The sequence below is a fragment of the Pezoporus wallicus genome, unplaced genomic scaffold (genome assembly GCF_028554395.1).
Source record: "Pezoporus wallicus isolate ANWC-B61680 ecotype Strahan unplaced genomic scaffold, APGP_CSIRO_Pwel_v1 contig_8006, whole genome shotgun sequence".
Taxonomy (NCBI): domain Eukaryota; kingdom Metazoa; phylum Chordata; class Aves; order Psittaciformes; family Psittacidae; genus Pezoporus; species Pezoporus wallicus.
In genome coordinates, this window is record NW_026635487.1 from 1,412,340 (window position 1) to 1,435,110 (window position 22,771).

The 22,771-nt window shown below is 47.2% G+C and overlaps 1 protein-coding gene across 5 annotated transcripts in view; it reads left to right on the top strand.

Annotated features, from left to right (window-relative positions):
* Window positions 1-9,101: 9,101 nt before the first annotated feature.
* Window positions 9,102-22,771, top strand: part of SAMD11 (sterile alpha motif domain containing 11) — a 135,426-nt gene continuing 121,756 nt past the window's right edge. For 4 of the 5 annotated variants that reach the window (XM_057432226.1, XM_057432240.1, XM_057432248.1 and 1 more), the window contains exons 1-2: window positions 9,106-9,193; window positions 12,589-12,686. In XM_057432226.1, the coding sequence (XP_057288209.1) occupies window positions 9,124-9,193; window positions 12,589-12,686 (168 nt within the window). In that variant the 5' untranslated portion in view covers window positions 9,106-9,123. Of the gene's footprint in view, window positions 9,194-12,588; window positions 12,687-22,771 lie in introns of all 5 variants that reach the window. The other variant, XM_057432257.1, reaches the window with a different exon arrangement.

Sequence of the window (22,771 nt, forward strand, 5' to 3'; positions counted from 1 at the left end):
GGAGTATCAAGCACTGTCTGCTGCAGGAGGCAGGATGAATGCTGAGCTCCCTGGAGCAGTGATGTGATCTAGGGGCTGATCTCCCATCCTTCCACAAGAAGCAAAGCACAACCCTCAGACAAATGATGAACACCCGATAATTTGTGCTTCTAATAGAAATGCCAGCAGCATTTAGCTCCTTGGCACTGTGGCAAACCAGGATCACCCAGCTCCCAGTCAGCAGACCTGGTTGTGGTTTCTGTGGTGCAATCAGCCTGGATCAGGGCACAGGCATTTTTGCTGTGTCCATGCTTGACTCACCCGAAGCAGTTCATTCACATGGGCTTCTCACGACCCAGGAGACACCGCGACCTCACACAGCACTCCTGGGCTTGATGGCTGAGGTTACACTTGGGCCTGAGAACAGGTCCATGTCATCAACACGTCACCACCTTGCTCTGGAGGCTGAAGCATTCTGCTAATCCCCAGGTCTAATAGACCAGCTTCTCCCTCCTGCCCTCCCCGTGACCCCAGCCTGATCTGGAGGAGCCACTCCTGCTGAAGGTCACAGATAATTCATGTGGTGTCGTGCTGTGTCATTCATGATGAGGGACTGAGCCGCTTTGATGGATGGGGAAGGGTCAGTTCGAGCACTAACCCGAGGAACAAATTTGTGGGGCCACCACTGTCATTTTATTTCGGGTTTGCACAGAGCCCTCCAAGCTTTCTGCCTCAAGAACGAGCAGCTTGTCCCTGAAAGGAACTTAGCTTTTTCCTCAAGGTTTTCCCCCCTGATTCTACGATAAGAGAGTGAGAAGCATTTGCACAAAGCGTAGCCCATCTAATTGAGAAGAAGCCTTAAATGTTGTCTTCCAAGGGTTTATCATGTGGTGCTAAAACCTGCTGAAATCTGGCATTCAAAACTCATCCAGGAGCAACTGTTTTCTTTCCATCTCTCCTACTTAGAGATGATATTCTCACATCGTCTTGGGCCTCTTCTGTTCCACACTCTCCCCCCCCCCAAGTTCCTGTTCCTGATACAGTTTCTCAGTGAACAGTTGCTCATGAGGGTTCTGAGCTCTGCCATTTTTGATCCCAATGGGAGCTGCATCCCAGCATTTTTCTGCAGTTAAAAAGATCAGTAAGGTTTTCTTGCTTGAACCGAAGAACAAATGATGCAAAGGCTTGAGCAGAGGTTTCTGTAGTGCTGTGTTCTTTGTACCGATGACTACATGTTAAAATCATGTCTGCCAGAGTCTCGCAAACCACCTTTAAGGCAATTCATTTCCATTTTAGATCAGGAATAAACCCTTTATACTTAAGGGTTTTGCTCCACTGACTCTATCAATGTAATTGCAGCCATGTAACTTCACTAAGATAAAGCACATATGATGGTAACGACTGCATCCATTTAAGGGTTGTACTGGTAGGATGCTTCTGATGAAATCAAGTTCTGCTCTTCTCTCTCTCCCAGATAGGATATTGGTGTGCTAAAAAAATGAATGAAGACTTTAACCCAGTTGTCACCTTCTGGTTTTTCAGTGTTCCTGAGCTGGGGCAGCAAGTGCTGGCACAGAAGAGGGTTGTGTTCCCAGGGCCAATGTGCAGTGAGGGCACTTGGTACCTAGCAGAGGCCTGGGTTTGGGAATACTCTGCTGCTCTTAGGGCCCCCTCTGGGTAAGCTGTGGGCTGGACTGAGGAGCAGCATCCTACGCATTATGTAGTGCTGTTTTCCAGTCTTCCTCAGCGTCTTGCCCCAGGAAAATGCTAACAGCATGCTATCAGTGAGAGAGGAATCTCTGCTCCAAAGTGCTGAATGTGGCCCTTTGTACTCAGCAGGCAATTCCATTATGAGGTGTGAAATTTGCTGCCCCTTCTGAACCTAAGTTTTCACTGAAGTCACGGAGAGTTTTGCCAGGGACTCCATCTTCCTCCTGGCCTTGCCTTCCACAGTGGTATGACTGACATCCTCCGTGCTTCTCTCACTGCTGTTCTTCATTCACCCCTTCTGGCAGGGCCAGAAGAACTGGGATGCACTCAGGTAAAACTACCTCAGATTCTACTGGCAAGTTTGCCTTGTCTCAGGGCTGGAGGCATAAACAGGTCCATTTCTCATGGTCCCATAATTCTAAAACAGCTTGAATTTTAGTAACAGGATATTTCAGGTATATGGATTAGGTCCCCCCCTTAGCTGTTGAGGAGAAAGAAACGTAATTTAAATGGCAGATAATTTTGCCATTTGAAAATTAGCTGCTCTGTATCTGAAATAACCCTTATTTTTGTGGTTGTTGGCATGGAAACAAGTACAGCCTGCAAGTCCTCCTCCAGCCACCTTTGTAACTTCAGCAGAAGTCACCAGGGACCTGTGGAAGGGCTCTGCAGCTCTGAAAATGAGATGTCAAATACCTCACTTTATCCTCAGAGCGCATGTGATTGTTGAACATCAGCTTCATTCTGAAGGTAGTGACTTGGAACAGTTTGAAGTCAGGATGTATATTGAGAGTCCAGGTTAAGCATTTTGGGCGCAACAGCTTCTTCCACACCATCTAGTTCCTCTTTACTGCCTGACCATGAGCTCTAATGCCTTCCTGAGGATGAGTGGACCCAACTCCACTCTCATAGCGTCATACCTCTCAGTGCTAGAGCTGGAAGCTGCTTGTAACATACTGCTTCTTACCCTGATCCTTGTAGTATCAAGTAGAAGGGGACTTGGCTAACCATGGTAAGTTTGGTCTCCTTTTGGGGACTGAGTTAGGCTGAGTCTAGTCAGATACTCTGTAGAGAGGGAAAAAAATCTCAATATATGATTGATATGGAGCAAAGCATCATCATTTGGTGGTGATACAGGTCAAAGCACCATCAGTTTGTGATGAGAAGTGATGGCACTTTACAGAAATGTCGTGGCTCGAGATAACAGTTGTGTTTTTCCCATCCCAGAATGATTTCCAGGAAGGCAAAATTGAAACTATGATGATAATGAGGGGGATTTTTAACTTGTCTTTTTGTAATACAAAAGCCCTTCCTCCTATGCAGGAAATATTTCGTAACTGTTTGAAAATGAAGCTGGAAGGAGAACACCTTTGAAACCTGTCAGGTCAGACAAGGTGGTGATTAAAACACTCCAATCCTATTTTAAACTGGCTTTTGTGGGATTGCATCAGATCTGTTGATGAAGGGAAATGCTGACAGAGGGAAAAAGGAGCACGCACAGAGGAGACAACTTCCAGCATCTTCCTTGCTTTCCCCAGAAGCAAAAGCATGTCTCTGAGGAAAAAAAAAAGATGCTTGCTTTGGTTTCCTCCTGTGTGCAGTGGTCCATCGTGCTGAGAGACATGGGGAGGACACCTTGTGTTGTACCTGATGGTGCAAAGCTTTTGCTGGGTGGCAGTGAGGATTGTGATGAATGGGTACATCGTAGAGCTGAGTAGTACAGCCTTTGGTAGGATAAACGGGAGGAAATTCAGTCTTGAATGCTTAGAGCCAAAGCTTCTCTCCATGAGAGGTCTTGCTGTGTGTGGAGAGTCTTCTGGCCGATGTGGCTCAAAGGGATGGAGGACTCCGATCGTGGTTTCATCCTCTTGCACACTGCCATTGCTTGGAGGCTCTCCTGCCCACCCGGAGTGTGGCACTCGGTGGTTTAAAAGCCTTTTCCTGTGCCTCACACCTGTACCTGCGTGTCCAAGGGTCAGAACAGGCACATGGAAACCTGAGGCTGGAAGCTGTTCATTGCAAAAGCAATCTTTTTAGAGTCGATGCGTTTGCAGCGTGCAACTACCGTGCTCTCTGTTTGCTTCTAATGGTGCTGCAGCAGCACCGCCGGGTGCACGCATCCTTCTCTGCGTGTGCCTTTGCCCCCCCCAGCCCCGTGCAGCCCCGCGTGTGTGGCCGCGGTGCGCACCCCGCTGCTTCCCTGCTGCCTGCGCTGCCTCCAACTCCCCCCTCCCCGCTCGCCGCTGCTCGGCCCCGGCCGCCCGCGGAGCTCGGAGGCGCTGCCGGGCCCCGCAGCACCCCGGGGGAGGCAGCGGCCGGGGCCGCCGCGCTAATTGGAACGTGTCGGCGGCTCCTCGGCTCCGCTGCCAGGGCGACTCCAACCGCGGCGGCGGCGGCAGCGCCCCGGGGGGGGACGGGAGGCGCCAGCCCCGGCCGGCCCCAGGCAGCGGCTGCCGGAGCCCGGCCCCAGGCGCCGTCCCGCTCGGCTGCTTCTTCCCTCCTCCACAGCCGCATCGAGGCGGGCTGGGACCCCGACCCGGTGCCTCGGTGGGACCCGCGGCGGTGGAGGAGTTAGTTACCAACGGGAAAACCCTGCTCTAATTCCCATTGTTAAGGAGTTGTGCACGATCAGCCGTTCCCAGAGATGGCGCTAGGATTAGGGTAACCCCCGTCTCCCCGACTGTTTTGATTTCATAGGAGAGATAATCGGATTACTCACAAAGTCCATCTGATGGAGAGCCGTACGTGTGCACTATGGTATTGTTTTGTCTCCCTGCGGATTCACTCACAGCACTAAACAGTGAAATGTTACACAGCTATAGCTTTAAAGAAAAAAAAGGTGTGTAGTCACCATACAGATTACCATAAAGAGAGCCTTTTATGAGGGGTTTGTAGGAAAGGCATGTGCATAAAGTATTAGGTTGGAAGGTTCAGTTTTCCTGCTTTATGGACCTGTTGTGAGATCGGTGAGATCAGATGCTTTAATTTTCTTCCTTGTGGATCCCAAGGAAGAAAATGAAGGAATTTTGTTTCCTGCTCTGGTGGTGTATGGTGAAAGGATTAGGGAAGGTGGGTCAGTGCATTGCTCGATATCAGAAACTCAGCTCTACGGTTCTCATTTAGCCTTTAGGGAAGGTTTTGTTGGCAGTAAGAGTGTAGCTTCCAGAAGGACTGGGAGTATGGGTTATACTGGGCTTGAAGGTAAAGCTTGTGTTAGCTTTGGCTGTTGAAGTAAGGAGGAGATGCAGATTTGGACTTAATGAAATGGGAAAGAGGGAGGGGGGACAGAAGTGTGAGACACTGGATTCTGTCATCGTTACTGCTGTTTGTTAATATGAGCTATGGATGTAAAGCATCTCAGTAAATTTAGGCACCCAAGTTTGAAAAATGCCACTTTCCTGGCTTATTGTCATGGTCACAAAAGCTCCGTGACACATCTGGGACCAGAACCCCAGAGCTCTAACCCCTGAGGCAGGAGGCAGAGAAACCATGGAGCTGTGACTTAAGGAAAAAGAAGTACCATAATGAAGATCGTGCAGGAGCCAACTTAGATGCCTGGAAGGGAGAAGCACAGAGCTAGAACTGAAAAGATGAAGGACCTCATTGAACCTGAAGTGCCTCATTAAGTGCAGTGCAGCCTGTGCAGTGCACAGTGGCAGATTTTTCAGGAGATATGTGGAAAGCTCACCCTGGGAAGGGTGGGAGAAATGGGGGGAGAACAATTCCCTTTCTAGAACTGATAAAGTATTGTATATAACAAAACGAATTAATTACTTTATGCTTAGTAGGTATAATGTGCACAGTCCATTTTAGAACAGTCTGGTCATTGTGGAGCTGTCTGCCAGCAGAGTTGTCTGCTGCTCCTGTCTCCTGCTTCTGAAATGCCAAATGCTTGCTCTGTGCCTGCCTTATTCCACAGGCAAGTTGAGGGTAATAAGTTGGTTTCTCTGCATCTTTGTGCACAGAACTGTAAGGCAGCAAACGTTCATCAGCTTGAACTGAAGTAAAACCAAAAGGAGAATAAGTAGAAGAAATTGATGCAGAAATCCATCTGTGTACTGCAACAGTCAAGAATATTGAATGGCAGAATGTTGTGATGAGGTTCTTGGTGCTTTGGGGCACAGCTCTGAAAGCATGGGAAGGCTTGGACATTACTGCCATGCCCATCAGAACTCATGCTAATATTTGCCCATGTTTGATGCTTCCGTGGCTCCCCACAGTACTACTGGAAAGCTGAGAAAGGACTGTTTGCCAAGTGTTTCATGAGCTTCAGATGATGGTTGCTGTTGCTGTGCAAAGAAGTGCCATGAATTCAACCAGTGGCTTGCTGGCTGTAGGGAAGAGAAAGGGATGCGGAGACAGATGTCTGCTTGAAGTGCTGATCTCTTGGGAAGAGTGAGACTGAGGAGCTCGTGCCAGGGTTGAGATTTCAAGATGTGGAAATAGGAAGTGCAGTGTTTCTTTTAAAAGGCCTCAGCCACGCGTGCTGCTCAATTTATCTTCCTGGCTGGCCTTACTTCAATAGCATTTATCCTTCTAGGGCCCATTTCTGTGTTGTTATTCAGATTAAGCTGGCAAGCTTTGAGCAAAGGATGCAGACCGGATTTCCAGGGACTACTTTGAGAAGGGTTTGCAACACGGCTGCTCAGCTGCAGAACTGTCAGCCTGCTTTTAACCTTTAACTGGACACTGAAGTCCAGTTCTGTGTGGGATGTTAGGTAGTTCTTGAGGTATGTGTCTGCTGCTTTTAAATCCCCAGACACTTTGCTGGACAAGTTCTGTTGTAACCTCTCCTCAGTGTCTTGCCATTGCTTCACTAGATGTTTTAAGCACTTCTGCAGTTTGGTTCCAGCTTTTGCATCAGTGTTTGGCCAGCTGTCTGTGAGGGATGTAAGGAAGGAATTGGGGAGGGTACTGAGATGTTGCAGGTGTGGGTCCTCCAAGAGGCAGCATGGAGATGGTGTTTTGACAAGTGCTGCCTGTGGCGTGCTGCCAGCTTGTTCTACAGAAAGCGTGGCCTTGGCAGGTGGTGATGGCAGCAAAACAAATCTGGAATGGGCTGAGATAAAGGGTATTCTCTTGAGAAGTGGGAAAAGGAGTGATGAATACCTTAAAACTGTTTAATCACAGGAAGATGTGCGTGTCGGAGCCCTTGAGAACTGTCTTCTAATGTGAGACAATCTGGGGGCCTGGTGAAGGCCTGAGATTTCTGATCAGTGGGGGTTTTTCAGTGTTTTTCTCTCCAAGGATGGAAACTTGCCTGTGCAATGGGTTCAAAATAAATTTCCCAGGAGTTCGGATGCTCAGATCCTGAGGGACAGTCGGCCTTTCTTCTGAATGCAGTGAATCAGAAGCCCTGATTTCGGGTACCCTCTCAGTCGATTTGGTGGCTCTATTTCATTCTTCCTTCTGGGTCTTTCTGCAGTCAGGTAACCTTCTGCTTACTCACTTATTTTCAGTATCTGCTTCCAGTCCTATGCTGATGCTTGATTTGCAAAGGGACTAGATGTTTTGTCTATTTTAGTCTGCAGCTTTAAACTGGAGAGTGCAAACTGAGCGCGACTATGATTGTGATGGAGACAGCATGGGATATGTAAATCTGGGAGTGGGAAAATCAGGGAAAAGCCCAGGATTTGTATCCAGTAACCAGGAGCAGCACATGCAGAGCGCAGAATCACTGCTTTTGTTAATGTAAAGATTCTTTTTGCTGTCCATTAGTGTAAATTTGTGACAGACCTGAGAGGTTGCTGCTGTGATCTATAAATCTCTGCTCTGAAGGAGTTCTGTGATGCTGGTGTTCCTGGCTTTGCATTTCTTTTCAAGGACAGATCTGTTAAATGATCATGCAACTATTCTGATTTCATTCATTTTTAGGTTTAAATATACCTATTACAGCTGTGACATGACTGCAGCTCCACTCCCTCCTGTGCTAACATTTTCAACAGCCTCTTTTCCTATAGGGAAAGCAGGGAGTTATCTCACAGAGGTACACACTGAGATGGTGGTAGGTGGGCTGGGGGTTTGTGGAGCAATGCTTCAGCTTGATAGCAGCCTGGGGGGATGTTCTGCAGCACATGGGCTTCCTGCTACACATGGTGGGGATGGTGTGCTGCAGCTCTCTTACGTGCTGGTGGCTGGTGAGGTTTTAGCTGTGCTGGGGGGAGAAGACTGCTCTTTGGTTCAGACAGAAATTAACCCAGTGAAGCAGCCCTAGTGACGCTCCTTCAGCAGATGATAAGGATTCAGGGTGGTCATTTGGAACGTATTGTGAACCGTGGATGTGTTGGCTGTTACCCTGTAGACATAAGCATCATTTGGAAATGATGGGTGACTCACTAGTGCAGTATAATCACCAGAGGCATGCCCAGCACTGAGCCATCCATCACTCTTGAACTGACAATACACCCTTATATGAGTGCTGTGCCTGCCCAAGACTCCTGTTATAAATCTTCTTGCAATGGAGGAGTATGTGTTTCTTGTAACATACATACGTACACAGGGGTGCCCTGGGCACGCCACATCATTCTGTTATTGATGGACAACATCCTGCTTCTGTAGGGCAGCTTGTGCTTTGCCATACTGGCAGGAGAAAGGATTCTGTAAAGCTGAATAAAACACATTGTGATCTCCAGCCTGTGGCTCCAGAGGAGCTTGTGGCATGTACACCCTTTGTAAGAGAGACATTTCCTTTACTCACAGTCATTTTTGCCTTTCCCAACCTGGTTTATGCAGCAGGAATTCAGCAGTTCAGGAGCTGGGGAGGGAGAGCAGTGGGCTTTGGCTGTAACCAGAGGCTGTGACTAGAGTTGCCAGTGGAGTGTGTAAGGAGAGAGTAGGAGAATGTGAATCTAAAGACTGCAGTGAAGGGGTGCTGCTTAGAAAAGCACTCTCAGCTGGTGAGTAGTTGTGTTTCAGTGAAAGCAAAGCTACTCCTTCACCTCCTGACTTCACTTATATGTAGATGCTTATGGTTTGCACAGCCCTTAGCAAGTATGTTTGCAGTTGCCAGACATGCTCTGTCGCCTGAATGTGTCAGTGTTCCTTTTGAACTTCAGCAGATGTTGGTGCAGACGTTCCTGGGACACAATTGAAAGAGACATGTTGAATGGGGAAGATCATGAGGCCAACATATGGAAAGGTCCAAGAGTTTTAGTGTGGTTTGTGTGTGGCTGCTGTATTTAACAAAGCAATCAACATTGCTAAAGAGCATTTCAGCGCCGTGTGTCAGAGAAACAAGAAGGATGCTTTGATATCCTTTAAATGAGATCTAATGCTTAGTGTAACTGAATTTCACATACTTTGGAAGCGTGAGTAAATAATCCATTTTACGGAGGAATGTTGAGGTGTTTTATCATTCCCTTGCTTAATGCTGTAGGAAGAGAAAGCCTGAGCATTTCCTCAGCTACATTGAAGACTCAAACCTCTTAACCTGTAATGGAGATCCAACCACCTCGTGTACAGCCTGACTCTGTGCCAGCACCTTCCTCCCACTCTTTCAAGGAGGGTAAGAATTCCAGTCTCCTTTTATCCTCCCACTGAGATACATGCTACTATTCCAAATAGATACCCAGCAGGGGCTGGCAGGATGGTGGGAGCCTGTCACTTCCTCACTCTGAGTGGTGTCAAAGAACAGGGCTTTCATTAGGAGGTTCACAATGGCAGGAATACCTGCCTGACTCCTCAGATACTGGGGGACACACACAACTCAGTGCACACACCAGTCAGCATGAAGATGGGGAGGAAAACTGGGGGAGAAGCAGTGCAAAAGTGAGTTTGTGGGATTAAAGATGGAATAGCCATCTCTGCTGCCTTTCTCACCCAGCATAAAATGAGAGCGAGAGCGAGGGGTTGGCTTCTGGCGATCGAGCTGTGGCAGCATGAAAAATGAGGAGGAGTGCGATAAGAAACTAATAATTTATGTTCCAAGCACAGACTCACACCAGTGTGGAGGGGAATTGGTGCCAATAACTCCTACTAACTCAGAAAGGCACGCAATCTTTTATTGCACAAATTATTAACGACCAGAAAATAAATGACTCTGTAATCAGATTGGTGCTGCTGGCGCTTTGCGTTTCTGCTTTTATTTGTCTACATTCTGAGGCCAGTCCACCCCTGGAGCCGAGGCAGTGGGAACTTTTCCTGGCCCTGTGCCCTGCCTGCCAACACAGCAGATTAAACAGCAATGAACCAGGAACATCCTGGTATCTCCCTGCCTATCAGAGATGGGTTTACTCAACAGTTTCTGGCCCCTTCAGCAGTAATGGCTCTGTGGGTGCACAGGGATCTCTGAGTTGGGATTTCATTGCATAGGGGTTGGAATAGTCCCAAGGGCAACATTGTGAACCTTTCCCGATGGAAATGCGCAGAAAAATACCAGGTCCCTGGCATCTCTTCTTGCCCCTGTCCCATTCCAGGCTCCTTCCTTCACATCCTTCCTTTGTCCTCAGGGCTGCTGGTGTTGAATTCCAGATGCTTCTGCTCTATTGTTTTCAGGAGTTGTGCTTAATATTCAGTGCTGGGCACCTGCAGCAATTACTGAGGTATACTGGAACTATAGATTCTCAGTCTTTCTTAAATCAGGGCACAGTGAATTTGGGCCTTGCACTTGCACGGGGAAAGGAGTACAAGATGTTCAGTTATTTTAGAGTTCATATGGACACAAAGCAGGGAACGTTTTCCCTACCACCAAATGATTGCATCCTGTGATGTTTCTTCAATTAAAATCTTTATTACAGTGATGAGGAAAAGAAGCATTGATGAAGAATGAAACATCTTAAACGGGAAAGATGATGACTTTTGGATTTGTTGGAGGTTCTCTGTTTACATGGTGCTTTGTGTTATCTGAAGGGTGGCAGTATTCCTGTGTTAGGTAGAAGTAGTTGGGAGTTTGGGTGTGATGCCAAAGCAAGATGAGGAGTTTGATTTGGGCTTGAACTAGGAGTTATTTGCAGGGAGACACAGCGTGAATTAGAATGATAGAAGCAAACAGCTTTGAGCCCACACGTAACTTCTGCTCAAACTCTGAGCTTCACTTGAAAGTTACCATGATAGGTATTGAACCTAAACCTTGGTCTGGGTTCCAGCCCTGGTAGGTACTTGAATTTGAACTTAAGTTTGCAGGACTTGCTGCATCCAACCTGTGGGCCAGCCCAGCCCTGTTCTGAAGGCCAGCCTGTGTTCTTTTTGGCCCTAGATCCAGTGCAGCTCCAAGGCCCATGTCTACCAATCACTGAGGTTTGCTCTGATTCCAGTGACCTACCCAAGCCTGTGTGACCTGGCTAAGACTCCTTTAAGCATGGTGTTTAAGCTTTGTAGGGTGTTGTTTCTTCAATAAACAGGGTTCCTTAAAGGCAAGGGGATTACTCTGTATGTGACTAGAAGCTGCTGGGCTGTGTTTAGTCCATATATTTTCCAGTTGGTGGGGGAGACCCATATGTGAGGCTCAGACCTTTCTTCTCCCCTGTCATTCCCCCTTCCCATTTTGATTATGTGAACCATATGATAAGGAAGCAAAGTGTTTCTGTTGTTAATTCAGCCCATTCATTATCAATGGCACTACCTCCCTGATGGCTTTGTCTGAATAGGGAGAAGGGGGAGAGCTGCTTTTCCCCCTCTCTTCCTCTCTTTTTATGGTGAGGGGGTGTTGGTGAAGGCAGGCTGCAATAATGAATAATGTGCAGCTTGTTCCCAGGGCCTGCAAGTGTGTTATTAACACAGGTTTCCTTAGACTGAATGCCCAATCAGCACAGAAGCACGAAACTCCAATTGCCTTCCAGCTCTCTCATGAACATACTTCTCATCTCATTGACCTGGCATTATACTACACCACATAAATTGTGATTTGGAGATCTTCTGTCCACTCATAAATTGGGCTGGCAGCCCTCCGATCACCAGAATAAAACTGTCTCCTGTGAGGTGGGGTTTGTAGTCATCAGTGCAGGTACAGTCATCCCCTTCGTAAAATGGAGGGAAATAGGAAACCCAGCATCAAATTCATAGAGGAGAGAAGGGAAAAAATCAGGTGAGGTTTAAGTACCATTAACACTGGGCATAGAATGTGGGAAGATGGTGAATGAAAGGGTGTTAGCTTCTGCGAACACCATGGAGTGGTATTCAGGCATCCAGGTTTGGCCATAATTCTGTGTGGTTTCGGGGCAGGCACATATGTGCCAACTTCATGGAATTTCTTCCTCTTTTCTCATTTCTTCTTTTACTTAAATGAACAACCCAGAGGAAATGTGTTTTCTCCCTCCCTCCTGTTTTGTGATGTTGTATCTGGATTGAGCAGTGAATAGTGGATTTGAAATTTCTATGGGTCAGTGGGAATTTGGATATGAGGAGACCTTGCTCTGCTGATACCAGGTGTGGGTATTCCTGCAGAAGGGATTCCTTGTATGAAGAAAGACTACAACCAGTAAATCCTGCTTAGTGCTGACCATTTAAGAGTGGTCATTGTAGAGGAGTCCTGCTAGCAGTATTTCTAGTATTTGGAGTCAAGCTCTTCAAGTACAGCACATAATGTTCATGTGGTGGTGTTTTCATTTCCATCTGTGTCACCTTTTTAACACTCCTCACTTGTATTTGTCAGTCTGTTTTAACCTGCCAGAGGGGAGACTGAGATGAGCTCTTAGGCAGAAGCTCTTCCCTGTGAGGGTGCTGAGGCGCTGGCACAGGGTGCCCAGAGAAGCTGTGGCTGCCCCATCCCTGGCAGTGCTCAAGGCCAGGTTGGACACAGGGGCTTGGAGCAAGCTGGGTGTCCCTGGGACACAGGGAAGGTGTCCCTGCCTGTGGCAGGGGTTGGAACTGGATGAGTTTTAAGGTCCCTTCAATCCAAACCATTGCATGATTCTATTCCACACTCTGCAGTGTGCTGAACCACTGTTTTCTCTTTATCCCCAGCAGGGCTCTGGCAGACAGCAGCACAGGCTTCCTCAAACACCACTCACTCCAGTGTACTTTGCATCCTACCTGTTATGACCAGCTCTGCACTTCAGAGGGTAAGTCAGTAACGTGCATCATCATTACACATGGTTCTGCCAACCCATATTGGAGCTAAGCTGGCAGTCTGGAAGTAATTTGCATCCTTTCCTCTGTGTGGCTTCACCTGGGGGCACTTTGCTGCTGAAAATAATCCCTCCTAAAGACAAAGAGCAGCTGAAGTTCTGTAATTCCTCAAAACCTGGAGACTTTTCCCCAGCCTTCCTAGGAGAGTCTGTGGTGGAAGTGGCTCATTTAAAGAGCATCATGGGCTTTTCAGTGTCTTTGGAGTGCTAGCAGGTGAGAGCAGCACTAGAACCTGAAGAGTTACTGCATTAATATACGCACCTCATTTGAACTGCACACTAGGCAGGCCTGCAGTGCTCTCTGGTTAGCCCCTATGGTGGTTCTCTTGCCCTCAGACAGGCAAAGTAGGACAGTGAGCTCTGCTTTTGGACAGAGGGGCAACTTGTGGCAGCTGCTTTCCTTCAGGCACTGCCCTGTGACATGGGAGCTGCCCCTGGCTCTGGCTTTATTCCACTCAGCACTCCAGCCTCGTACCTCTAACAATTTAGAAGCAGTCAGTGGAGGAAATAAAGCACTTTGGTCTCTCTCCCCCAGGGTTTTCTGTAATTTTTTGAAGGCCTCTGTTTTCACAGCACTGGGATAGATGGACCCCTAAAATATACAGCCAATTACACAGCAGAATTTATTAGACTTTATTCTGGTGCCTGTTACGTGGTGGGGGTAGGGAAGAAAGAGCAAACTCTGGAAGGAAACCCATAGCAACTGCAGGTGTGGGGATTAGAAGTCCCCATAAATATACCTGCCATCTCTTTTAATTAAATGCAAGTCATGAAACATGGGCAGGGAGTGCAGCAGTGACAGGGTGCAGCAGGAAGGAAGAGTTAGTGGGGGTAACTGGCTCCATGGCCTAGGACTGAGATGCAGAGCGGAGCTGGGAGGGTTAAAGCCACATGGGGTGATTTAGAGCAAGCCCTTCGCAGTAAGACAGAGGGAACTCTACAGTCAGTTATTAATGTTTCCTGTTCTATCTTCTCATCTTCATGGGTTGAACTGTAAATTACCCAGCATGCTGTACTGGGTTTTCTTCTCCCATCCCAGATAGGTGGTAGAGGACAACATGCCGATGCTAACAAGGAAGGAGGGGGCATAGGAAAAGGCCATCCCCTCTGAGCTTTGCCTCAGGGCTGTGCAGCTATGAATTGCAGAGCTCTTTGGGCCTTACGCTGTGATTCACTCTGCTTCTGAGGCCTTCTTCCCTCCAAATGATGTGCCAGAATTTAGCTTCTGTGAGCTGTGGTGCTTGGTTTCCCTCCAGATATGTGTGGCTCAGAGGGCCTGTGTCTGAGAGACCAGGATGAGGGACTGTGTTAATTCAGTCCTCCTGTAAACAGCTTCCTCATTTTCTCTCCCTTTTACGTATTGAAGCATTTTTCCTTTCCCAGCTCTGTTTTGCCTTTGGTAATCTCCCCAGCATGTACTCCATCAGCACTCCTGTGGGGCTCCTGTGTGTAGGAAATAAAGCCCGTAGTTCAGCACTATCCATCTAATATCTTCTGACTGCCTTTAATCATAGCATTTTCCATTTAATTGGGAAGGCAGGCACACTTTGCATATTAATACAGCACAGCCTGCACCTCCTAAGCATTAAAATTGTGGATGCTGGGATGGGTTACGAGTGGCTGTGAACCTGCTGGGTGTCCTTTAGCATCACTTGGGGGGGGGGGGTCATCAGGGTTGGGTTTTACCCTCCTGATGGAGTTAAAATAAACAACAAAAAATTCCCCCCTCCAAAAGGAATAATTGCTGTGGATTCTCTCCAGTTCAGTCATTGCTCTGCAGACAGTGCCTCTGTCTGTTGTGTCCATTGTCTGTCTGAGATCCTCACACTGCTGTTCCCATTGTCTGGTCAGGACAGCCAAAGGGAAAAATATCATCTTCCCTTCAGAACCACTGGTTGTGTAGCATATTCCCCTTGTGTGATCCATGAAAGACCCATTCTTTTCTTGGCTTCATTATTGCCACCCAGGAGTCTGTCTGTGTGAAACCAATGGTTTTGTCTTCGTGTCATTGTGACGTTCCTGACTCTCTCTCTTCTTGATCACATCTTGCCTTGGGACAGACATATTGGGTTTGCTTTGGAAGAGGTCTCAGTAGGCCTTTCATGTCAGAAAAGCTTTTCAAGAGCACACTCACATTTGCACCTTGCGGTGTGTAATGTGATGGGCAGTTGTTGCTGTGATTTACTGTCTGTTTACTATTTACTGTTATTTTACTGGATGTTAGATGGTGTCCAGAAAGAGGGAAACGTGCAGTTGTGTTACAAAGAGGAGGTGTAGGCTTTGGACACGATTTTCATATCTTCTTGAGGTCTCCCATTTTCCAAAGTCTTTTAGGTTCCTCTTCAAAGTCAGGAGAGGATGAGCTGAGTCCGTACTTACATGTGACTATTTCTGTTACTCAGAAGGATTCTACAGTCTTGCCATGTTTGAGAACAGTTGCTCCTGGGTTTGGGTGATGTGGTATTAGCTGGATGTTTTCCGTAGCAATGAAAATACAGCTTGAGAAGGACCAAACAGAGCCAGATCTTGCTTGCTGCAAGTCTGTTCCTTACTGATGTGCCATTGTTCCTGCAGCGTGTCAGCGCTCCTCATCATTCCTGTTTTTCTGGTCTGGTAAGAGCTATGTCATTGCATCTCTGTCTTGACCTACAGTTCCCTGTAGGCTTCATAATTATGGCCTTCTTAGAAACAGACATCACTTCCCATGCCAGAAATCGTCCCGCTGTGGAGAAGTAGATCAAAATCCATTAGGGAACAAGAGGTGACTAGATTAATTCCCATCTGAAATCGCAGTTAAGCTTTGCAGTGTAGAGTTGGTGTCAGCCAAGCCTTGACACGGTGACTCTAGGGTTTGAATGTTAGAATTGGTCTGATAGGAAGAAATGAATAGAGTTTTCTTGAGTTCTAAAGTACGTGGCACTGCTGCAGACAACTGAGTAGAGCTGTAGATAGCTGTAAATACTTTAGGAGTTGGAAGCTATAAATACATAGAGGTGCTCCCCATGTTAATGTGTCTGAAGTGCTTAAAAGCTGGATATCCCACTGGAAACAAGTCAAAGGAGACTCTTCCATGCATTGTTATTTCAACTAGAGACCAAATCCAATTTGTGCCTGTTGCAGTATGCAAATAAACTAGTACCTAAGGTAATATTGCTGCATGTGTATCTGGTTTTCCAAAGCATCCAAGAGGACTAGTACTCTGTACATGTGCTTGGGCTCAGGATGCGTGGATGTGCGTTGCTTGGACATTCAAAATCTCTGAACCTATAGAGTAGCTATGGTTTACCCATTCTTGCTCTTCACTATGGGCTCTATTTCATGGGGAGGGAGGGACCAAGAGCCAGCCCCCATCCTCACTGTTGCTGTAGATAGTCTAAATAAGGCTTGTGCTGCAAAGTGTCTAAAGCATTTCTGAAAGGAGAGGCAGGATCCTGTGTGCTGAATCTGCTCTGCTGTTTGTGTGAGTTCTGTTCTTGCCGCAGTACCCCACACCTAGTTGTTTTCCTGTGCTAACTATGGCTGTATCCCAGTGCCTGTTGGGCTAAAAACCTGGAGTTTTCATCTGAAACATGTCAGCATGCTTCCCAGTACCTCTCGGGGGACAGTTGGCTCTCTGCATCTTACAGCAGCAGGCAGAGTATCCACATTCAGTGCCTTCAACACTGGAAAGCATCTGTTTGAAGTACCACTGTGGAAAGAGAAGACTAACAATGCTGGCCTTCTGCACCAGGCAGGAATATGGAATGCAGGATAAACTCCAATGGCAGTTGGTCTTTTATTTTAATTGCCTTTGTAAAATCTTTTCTTTTAGGTATCTTACAGGCCTGGGCTAATGAACACTGACCCAGAGTGACTGAGCTGCTCAGAGTAGTTTGGAGGTTCCTTCTGATGAGTGACATTAGCCACAGAGATGTTGCATAGCCTTCAGCATGCATTAACATTGAGCACAGACGTATAGCAGAAAGATGAAGACCTGGATGTCACACACCTCAGGTCTTTCTTTCCCTGACTCTGTCACTTCCTTCTTCTTTGTCCCCAGGAGCCTTATTTGAGTTCTCTCTTCTTTATCAGCCTGTGATACAAGTGCAGTCACTGACCACCTCCATCACACTGAATTTGTGAGGTTTGGTTGTCAAGGACCTGTAGAAATAGTGAGAAACCTGAGGGAAGTTACAGAAACATGAAGGTTTTTATTCTTAGTGGACAAAAGAGAAAAGAGGATTGGTTTGATTCTTTTCCCTGTCTTCTAGTGAGACCATGAATTGCCCCAGAAGAGCCCAAGAGGCTGTTCCTAAGGCTGGAAGGCATTAAAGAGTTGATGGAGCTCTTCTCCACACTACAGGATGCTTTTTTGCAGCAGCTCTTACTGCTCAAGGGATGCCAGTGTGTACATGCCACTAACACACTGTGCTTTTGGAAGCTCAGTGCTGAGAAGGTGGAGGGGGTGTTCCACAGGATAGCAGAGATCTGTGTCATCTCTGGGGCTGTGAAATAGTTCTGTTTGTTCTTCTGAATGACAACAGGAGGAAAGTGCCTTCTCATCTATTAGACACCCATGAAGGATGGATGGGGGGGGAGAAGAAAAGAGAGGCAGTGGTTTGAAAGTGACTGCACAGGTTTAATCAGCAGCTTGTTACCGTGAAACACTACAGGGACACCTCCGACATACAGAGAGTAGGAAGTCACTGGATTACTTGAAGTCCTATTCCTTTAATTTGGCAGAATGTCCCCTCCTTCTGGCACCTGCGGGACACCTCTTGCAACTGTGCCCTTCCACATTGTCAGTCTGCATCCAGAATCCATACAAACTACATGTGCTACAGATCCATACAAACTGTATGTATGTGTATACATCCATGCACACACACACACTGAGAGCTCTATATAGAAGCTGCAGAACTTGGGGCCAGCCTTGGGAATCCCTGGAGAAGAGGCTGTTATTGCACTTACTTTGTGTCACCCTTGTTTCTCATCAGACACACACACATGCACACACCTCGCACTGCCTCGCTTCAGCTCTGGATCTATTTCCTTTTATTATCCTGGCAGGAGCCGAGCTTCATTAGGAGAGTGGAGGCTCTAACAAGGCTGGGGAATGGCAGCAACAAAAGGATGCAGCAATAGGAAGTTATGTCACAAAAGCCTTTACAAGAAAAACGGCAGGCATTAGAAACAGTGTGCATTAAAAATTCAGCATGGTTGGGGGGGCAGGATGGGGAGAGAGAAACAAATACACAGGCTTTAAACTACTAAATCCCTATATTTGGGGAATGCATCAAACCCTGCATGCTGTTAAAGCTGGGTGTATTTCTATTATTGTTAATAACAATGATAAATGGATTATTTTCTTGGGTCTCAGTGTGGGCTATCAGCATTTTAAGTACACGTTTAACCAGGTAAGCAATCTTTCCCTTGTGCTGCTTCTGTTGGTGATATTCAGTGACTAGGAAATCTGCTTCATCATACCTGAAATGGACCTGGATAATTCAGACATCAAATAATTTGGGATGTATCTTGATCAGTAGCCCCAGTTTAGTCAGCTCTGTGAAGTTATACAAACCCATCCACACTGCTTCCTTTGGCTCATCAGCTGTGCCAGCAACCTGGGCTTTCTGGTCAAGCTCTTGTGCAGAATCGGTCGTCCCAGACACATAAAACCCCACTTTTAGGCTAATCTACAGGTAATAGATTAAGCAGTTTTTGCAGAGGTAGGTTTAGATTAGATCTTGGGAAGTTCTTCCCTGTGAGGGTGCTGAGGCGCTGGACCAGAGTGCCCAGAGAGGCTGTGGCTGCCCCATCCCTGGCAGTGTTCAAGGCCAGGTTGGACACAGGGGTCGGAGCAAGCTGCTCTAGTGGAAGGGGTCCCTGCCTGTGGCAGGGGTTGGAACTGGATGAGCTTTAAGGTGCCTTCCAACCCAGACCATTCTATGATTCTGTTTCATACTCTCCTTCCACTTCTATCATCTGCCTCATTAGAGAGGTGAAGGTGTGTGTGATGAGTGGCGATGCCCTGACAGCAGGACAGCAGTGGGGGTAAGTTTGCCATTGTGCTCCCCTGCCTTTGGAATGCAGAAGAGGCCCAAGGTTGTCTAGCCTTACCAGTCTAGGCTTTCTCACTTACACTAAATCCATATTAAAATTGGTATTCCTTTTGTCCAGGTTCCGATTCAGAATTTGCAGTTGGAGATAAGCATGTAGAGCTGTTTTCCAGGTGGAAAGCCCCTCGTGGTGCTGGCTTTATCTGCTTCTCAGGGGAGTGTTCAACAGATGCCTGTGGGTTAGAGCACTGTGTTTGGATGTCTTAGAGTGGAGGGCCTGGTTTCCCAGCTTCTCCTTTGTGTTGGGTTTCTCCCAGTTTTCACAAGGCTCATTCACACTGTTGTAATTACAGACTTTGACCAAACCAGTTCTACCCACCTGTGGTTTCAGATGCAGTTGAAAAATGACATAGCAACATGCAGAGGTGACCAGTGGTTCTGGGGAGTGCCAGAGGCTGGGCAGGGTGTGGGGGCAAAGGGCCTCCCCTTGTCTGAGGGGACAGCTTGCTTTGTTACTTGTGTGCAGCCAGATGAAAACCGGGGAGAGAAGAAGCCTCCCAAATGTGTAAGTCATTGGTGGTGGATCCATCAGCACAGCCTCTCCCCAATGCAGCTTAAAGGTCCCACAAAATAACGAGATAAAATCAGGAACCTCTTTCTTTGACACTTTCAGCTTTAGTGCTTTAGAGGAGGCTCCCACCTACATCTGAGCTCCCTCACCTCCCAGCACCTCTCTCCTTGTGTCTACCTATTCATCCACCCTTGTTTCTACTCATGGACCTGTCTTTTTGTCTCTCTTACATAATTGGGTTCACATGAAGAACAAAGCATCCTGTGGACATTGGTTTTCTTGCTACAGCTGTGTGCTCCTTGAGGTCTTTTGCCTTTTGTGCTTCTCTTCTCCAGTTCTCTTTCCTCAGCAGCATGAAGTTGGGTATTTAGAGCTATCCGGGTGGCAGCCTTTTGAGTTCCCTTTATTATAACTGCTCAGAAAGGGTGAAGTAACAGAAAATTCCAGCCTTCAGGAAACCAATCTTCCCTAAAGAGCCAAGCAGCCCTCCAGCAGGTTAGGATCCCTGTAGTGTGGAGTGTAGACAGAGTTACCCTATTGTTTGGCAGCATCAGTGGAAGGGGACAGTTGTGTGTTGTGGTTAGCGTAATACCAGCTCCTTGGTGTGTTCAGGTGATAAAATGCAAGCCAGAGCAGAGGGAAGCTTTGTACCCAGCCAGGCACAGGAGCTGCAGGAGCTGGGTGTTCAGACTCCCACTGTAATGTCAGTTCTTGACCCCCTGAGCAGTGTAATACCTGCACATGTTTTATTCACTGCCCTCCCATGTGCAGCAGGGCAGGGAGAGTAGGAAAAGAAGGTGGTGAAAGGAGGCTGGGGTCAGTGTGCTGACAGCACATAGCCACTGAGAACAAAAATGTTCACAGAGCAGTAGCAACCACCTTTTCTATCTGTATTTGTACACTCTGTGTGTGTGTGTGTGTGTGTGTATGCAGGCTCTCTCTTAAATGCTGTTCTCTTCATATTATTCATCCTTATTACATATCATTATTTTTTATTATGATTTATATGCCGTGCCATGGCGTTATGATGATTTATACCCCTACCCCCAGGAGAGCTTAGGGAAGGCATCACACTGAGCAAAAAGACAGACATCCCTGTACAGGGGAAAGAACTTGGCTTTTGTCCCTGAAAGCCACTCCAACGTTCTTCTGAGCTAGAATGAACCCCATTTCTTGGCTTCTGTGAAAGGTTTTAGTTGTACCAAGTCTGCAAATCAAGCTTTTATCCTGGCTTATGGTCCTTTGCTGCTGCGTGTGAATGACTGCCAGCAGCGTCAATAGGAGTCTTGTTGCTGGCAGCAAGGAACAATGTCCCTCCTTTCTCCTGCTTATTCTTCTAGATCTTCATCTTGCTATTGAAAGAGATTCATTTAATGATTGCCCTTAAAGCCAGCTGATCCTTGCTCTGGTTGGGAGGAACTTCGTAACAACTCCACTCAATGCTACCCTGAAAAGTAGTCACAACCTAGGGACACTTCCCCAGCTCAGAACATGGGCAGAGGCAGCGGTCCCTTGGGTAGGTGTGTGTAAACACCAATGATCAAGTGAATAACTGGGAGTATTTGTGTTCACCTGAAGGAACCTTTGCCTGTCACTTGCTTTTGAGCAGACAGATGCCTTGCGTTGTCAGTTGTGTTGCTTTGTTGGAAGACCTGAAGAAGGGAAGCGCCAAGTCTCCAGAACTCTGGAAGCTTTTTCTGTTTGGTAACAGAATTCCTTAGCTCCCCAAACCAGAAAACTGACAGAAGGAACCTGCTCTGCAGGCTAAAGGCAGAATCTTCAAAGGAATGGAAAGGAGACCGGAGCTGTCTCGGAACGAGACGTTCAGAACTCGGTATCTGGGGAGCTCAGGCACATGCGGTTCCCACTCCCTCAGACCTTTTGTCTTCTCTGAGCAAAAGCTGTGTATTTTGAAATGGAGAAACTTCAATTTTTTATGGCCAAGGCCGTCCCAGTTCATCCTCATTAAAATTTGAAGCCAGGCCAGTCCTTGAACTCCTCTGGAAATGCCAGTCAAGGCCGCAGCAGGTAACAGAGCAGAAAGGGGGGAGATGCAAGACCATAGCAATAAGAAACCCATGTCCTTTCCTTAAAGAAACGTTGATGATTCCTTTGTGGTGGCTGTGATTCTCCTGGCACACCCCCTGTTTGCTTTCTCCGGTGTACTCTAGGCAGGCTCTGCCCCCTGAAGCCACAGCTGCACTCCCCATGGTCCCCTGTTCTGCTCCTCACTCCTACTGTGCTTCTAGGTCTGTCCCTGCCTATGAGGATTGGAACTGGATGAGCTTTAAGGTCTCTTCCAACACAAACCAGTCTGGAATTCTGTGCTTGTAACATGGCATCAATGATCTCTGCTGGTTATTCAGGCCTGTGTGTAGCCCTTGTGATGGAATGAGGCCAGGGAGAGGAGTAAAGGAGGAGTTAATCAAACCCTTCAAATCCAAGCAGCTCCCCTGTGGTACAGCAAGGGAACTCTGAGCGTAGGTTTCTGCACTGTGTTTGGGGTTTTTTGATCTGCCATCCAGTTTGGATGCCGGAAGTTTCTAAAGCTGGCCTGGTGTGACTGATCCTGCCTGAAACACTGCAAAACTCACTTGGCATCCAGTAACACAAGAAATAGCAGAGCCTTAGAGTGCACCGGCCAACTGCTTGGGACAGGGACCATCACTTGTCCTCTGTACACCACCTCATGCAACATATTCCTGGTTCTGAGAGGTAAGAGCGAGGCAAACAGTGAGTGTTGGGGGTTGATCAGGGCTTAGGGCAAGCATACATGTCTGTGTGCAGGAGGAAGTGTTAGAATTAGGGAGCAGGGACTACTTAACACAATAAATACACATTTTCTTCTCTCTTTTCCTAAGGAGCTGGTCAGCCACCCAGCTCTTACTTATTAAGTATCACTGGGGATGGTTCAGCAGCAGGAGAGCACTGCTCTGCTCCCGAATGATGATTGCCATCAGGCTGGAGAAATCAGTCATTCCTGGCAAGCAAAAGACCCTGTTTGGTGGGTTAATGATGCAGGGCAAATCCTGCCAGTGGCCAGTGAGCTGAGCACACCAGACATGACCTCAGGGAATCATAGATTCTGAGGGGGCTGTTGCTGCTGCTCCTCAGTAATGTGATTGCTTCCTTATAATGGCTGCAACTTCTCCTCTGCCCCCCCCTTATCATTATTGACCAAGGAGCATCAGTAAGGCTAGAGAATAAATAGTTCCCTGATGGTTAACAACAGGCTTCCCACCAATTGGAATTCAAGCTGTGCTCCCTGTTATATTCTTTAGAATCACACTTTATTGCATAGAGTGGAAAATAAAGCATCTATCTATCTATCTATCTATCTATCTATCTATCTATCTATCTATCTATCTATCTATCTATCTATCTATCTATCTATCTAATCATCTAATCTA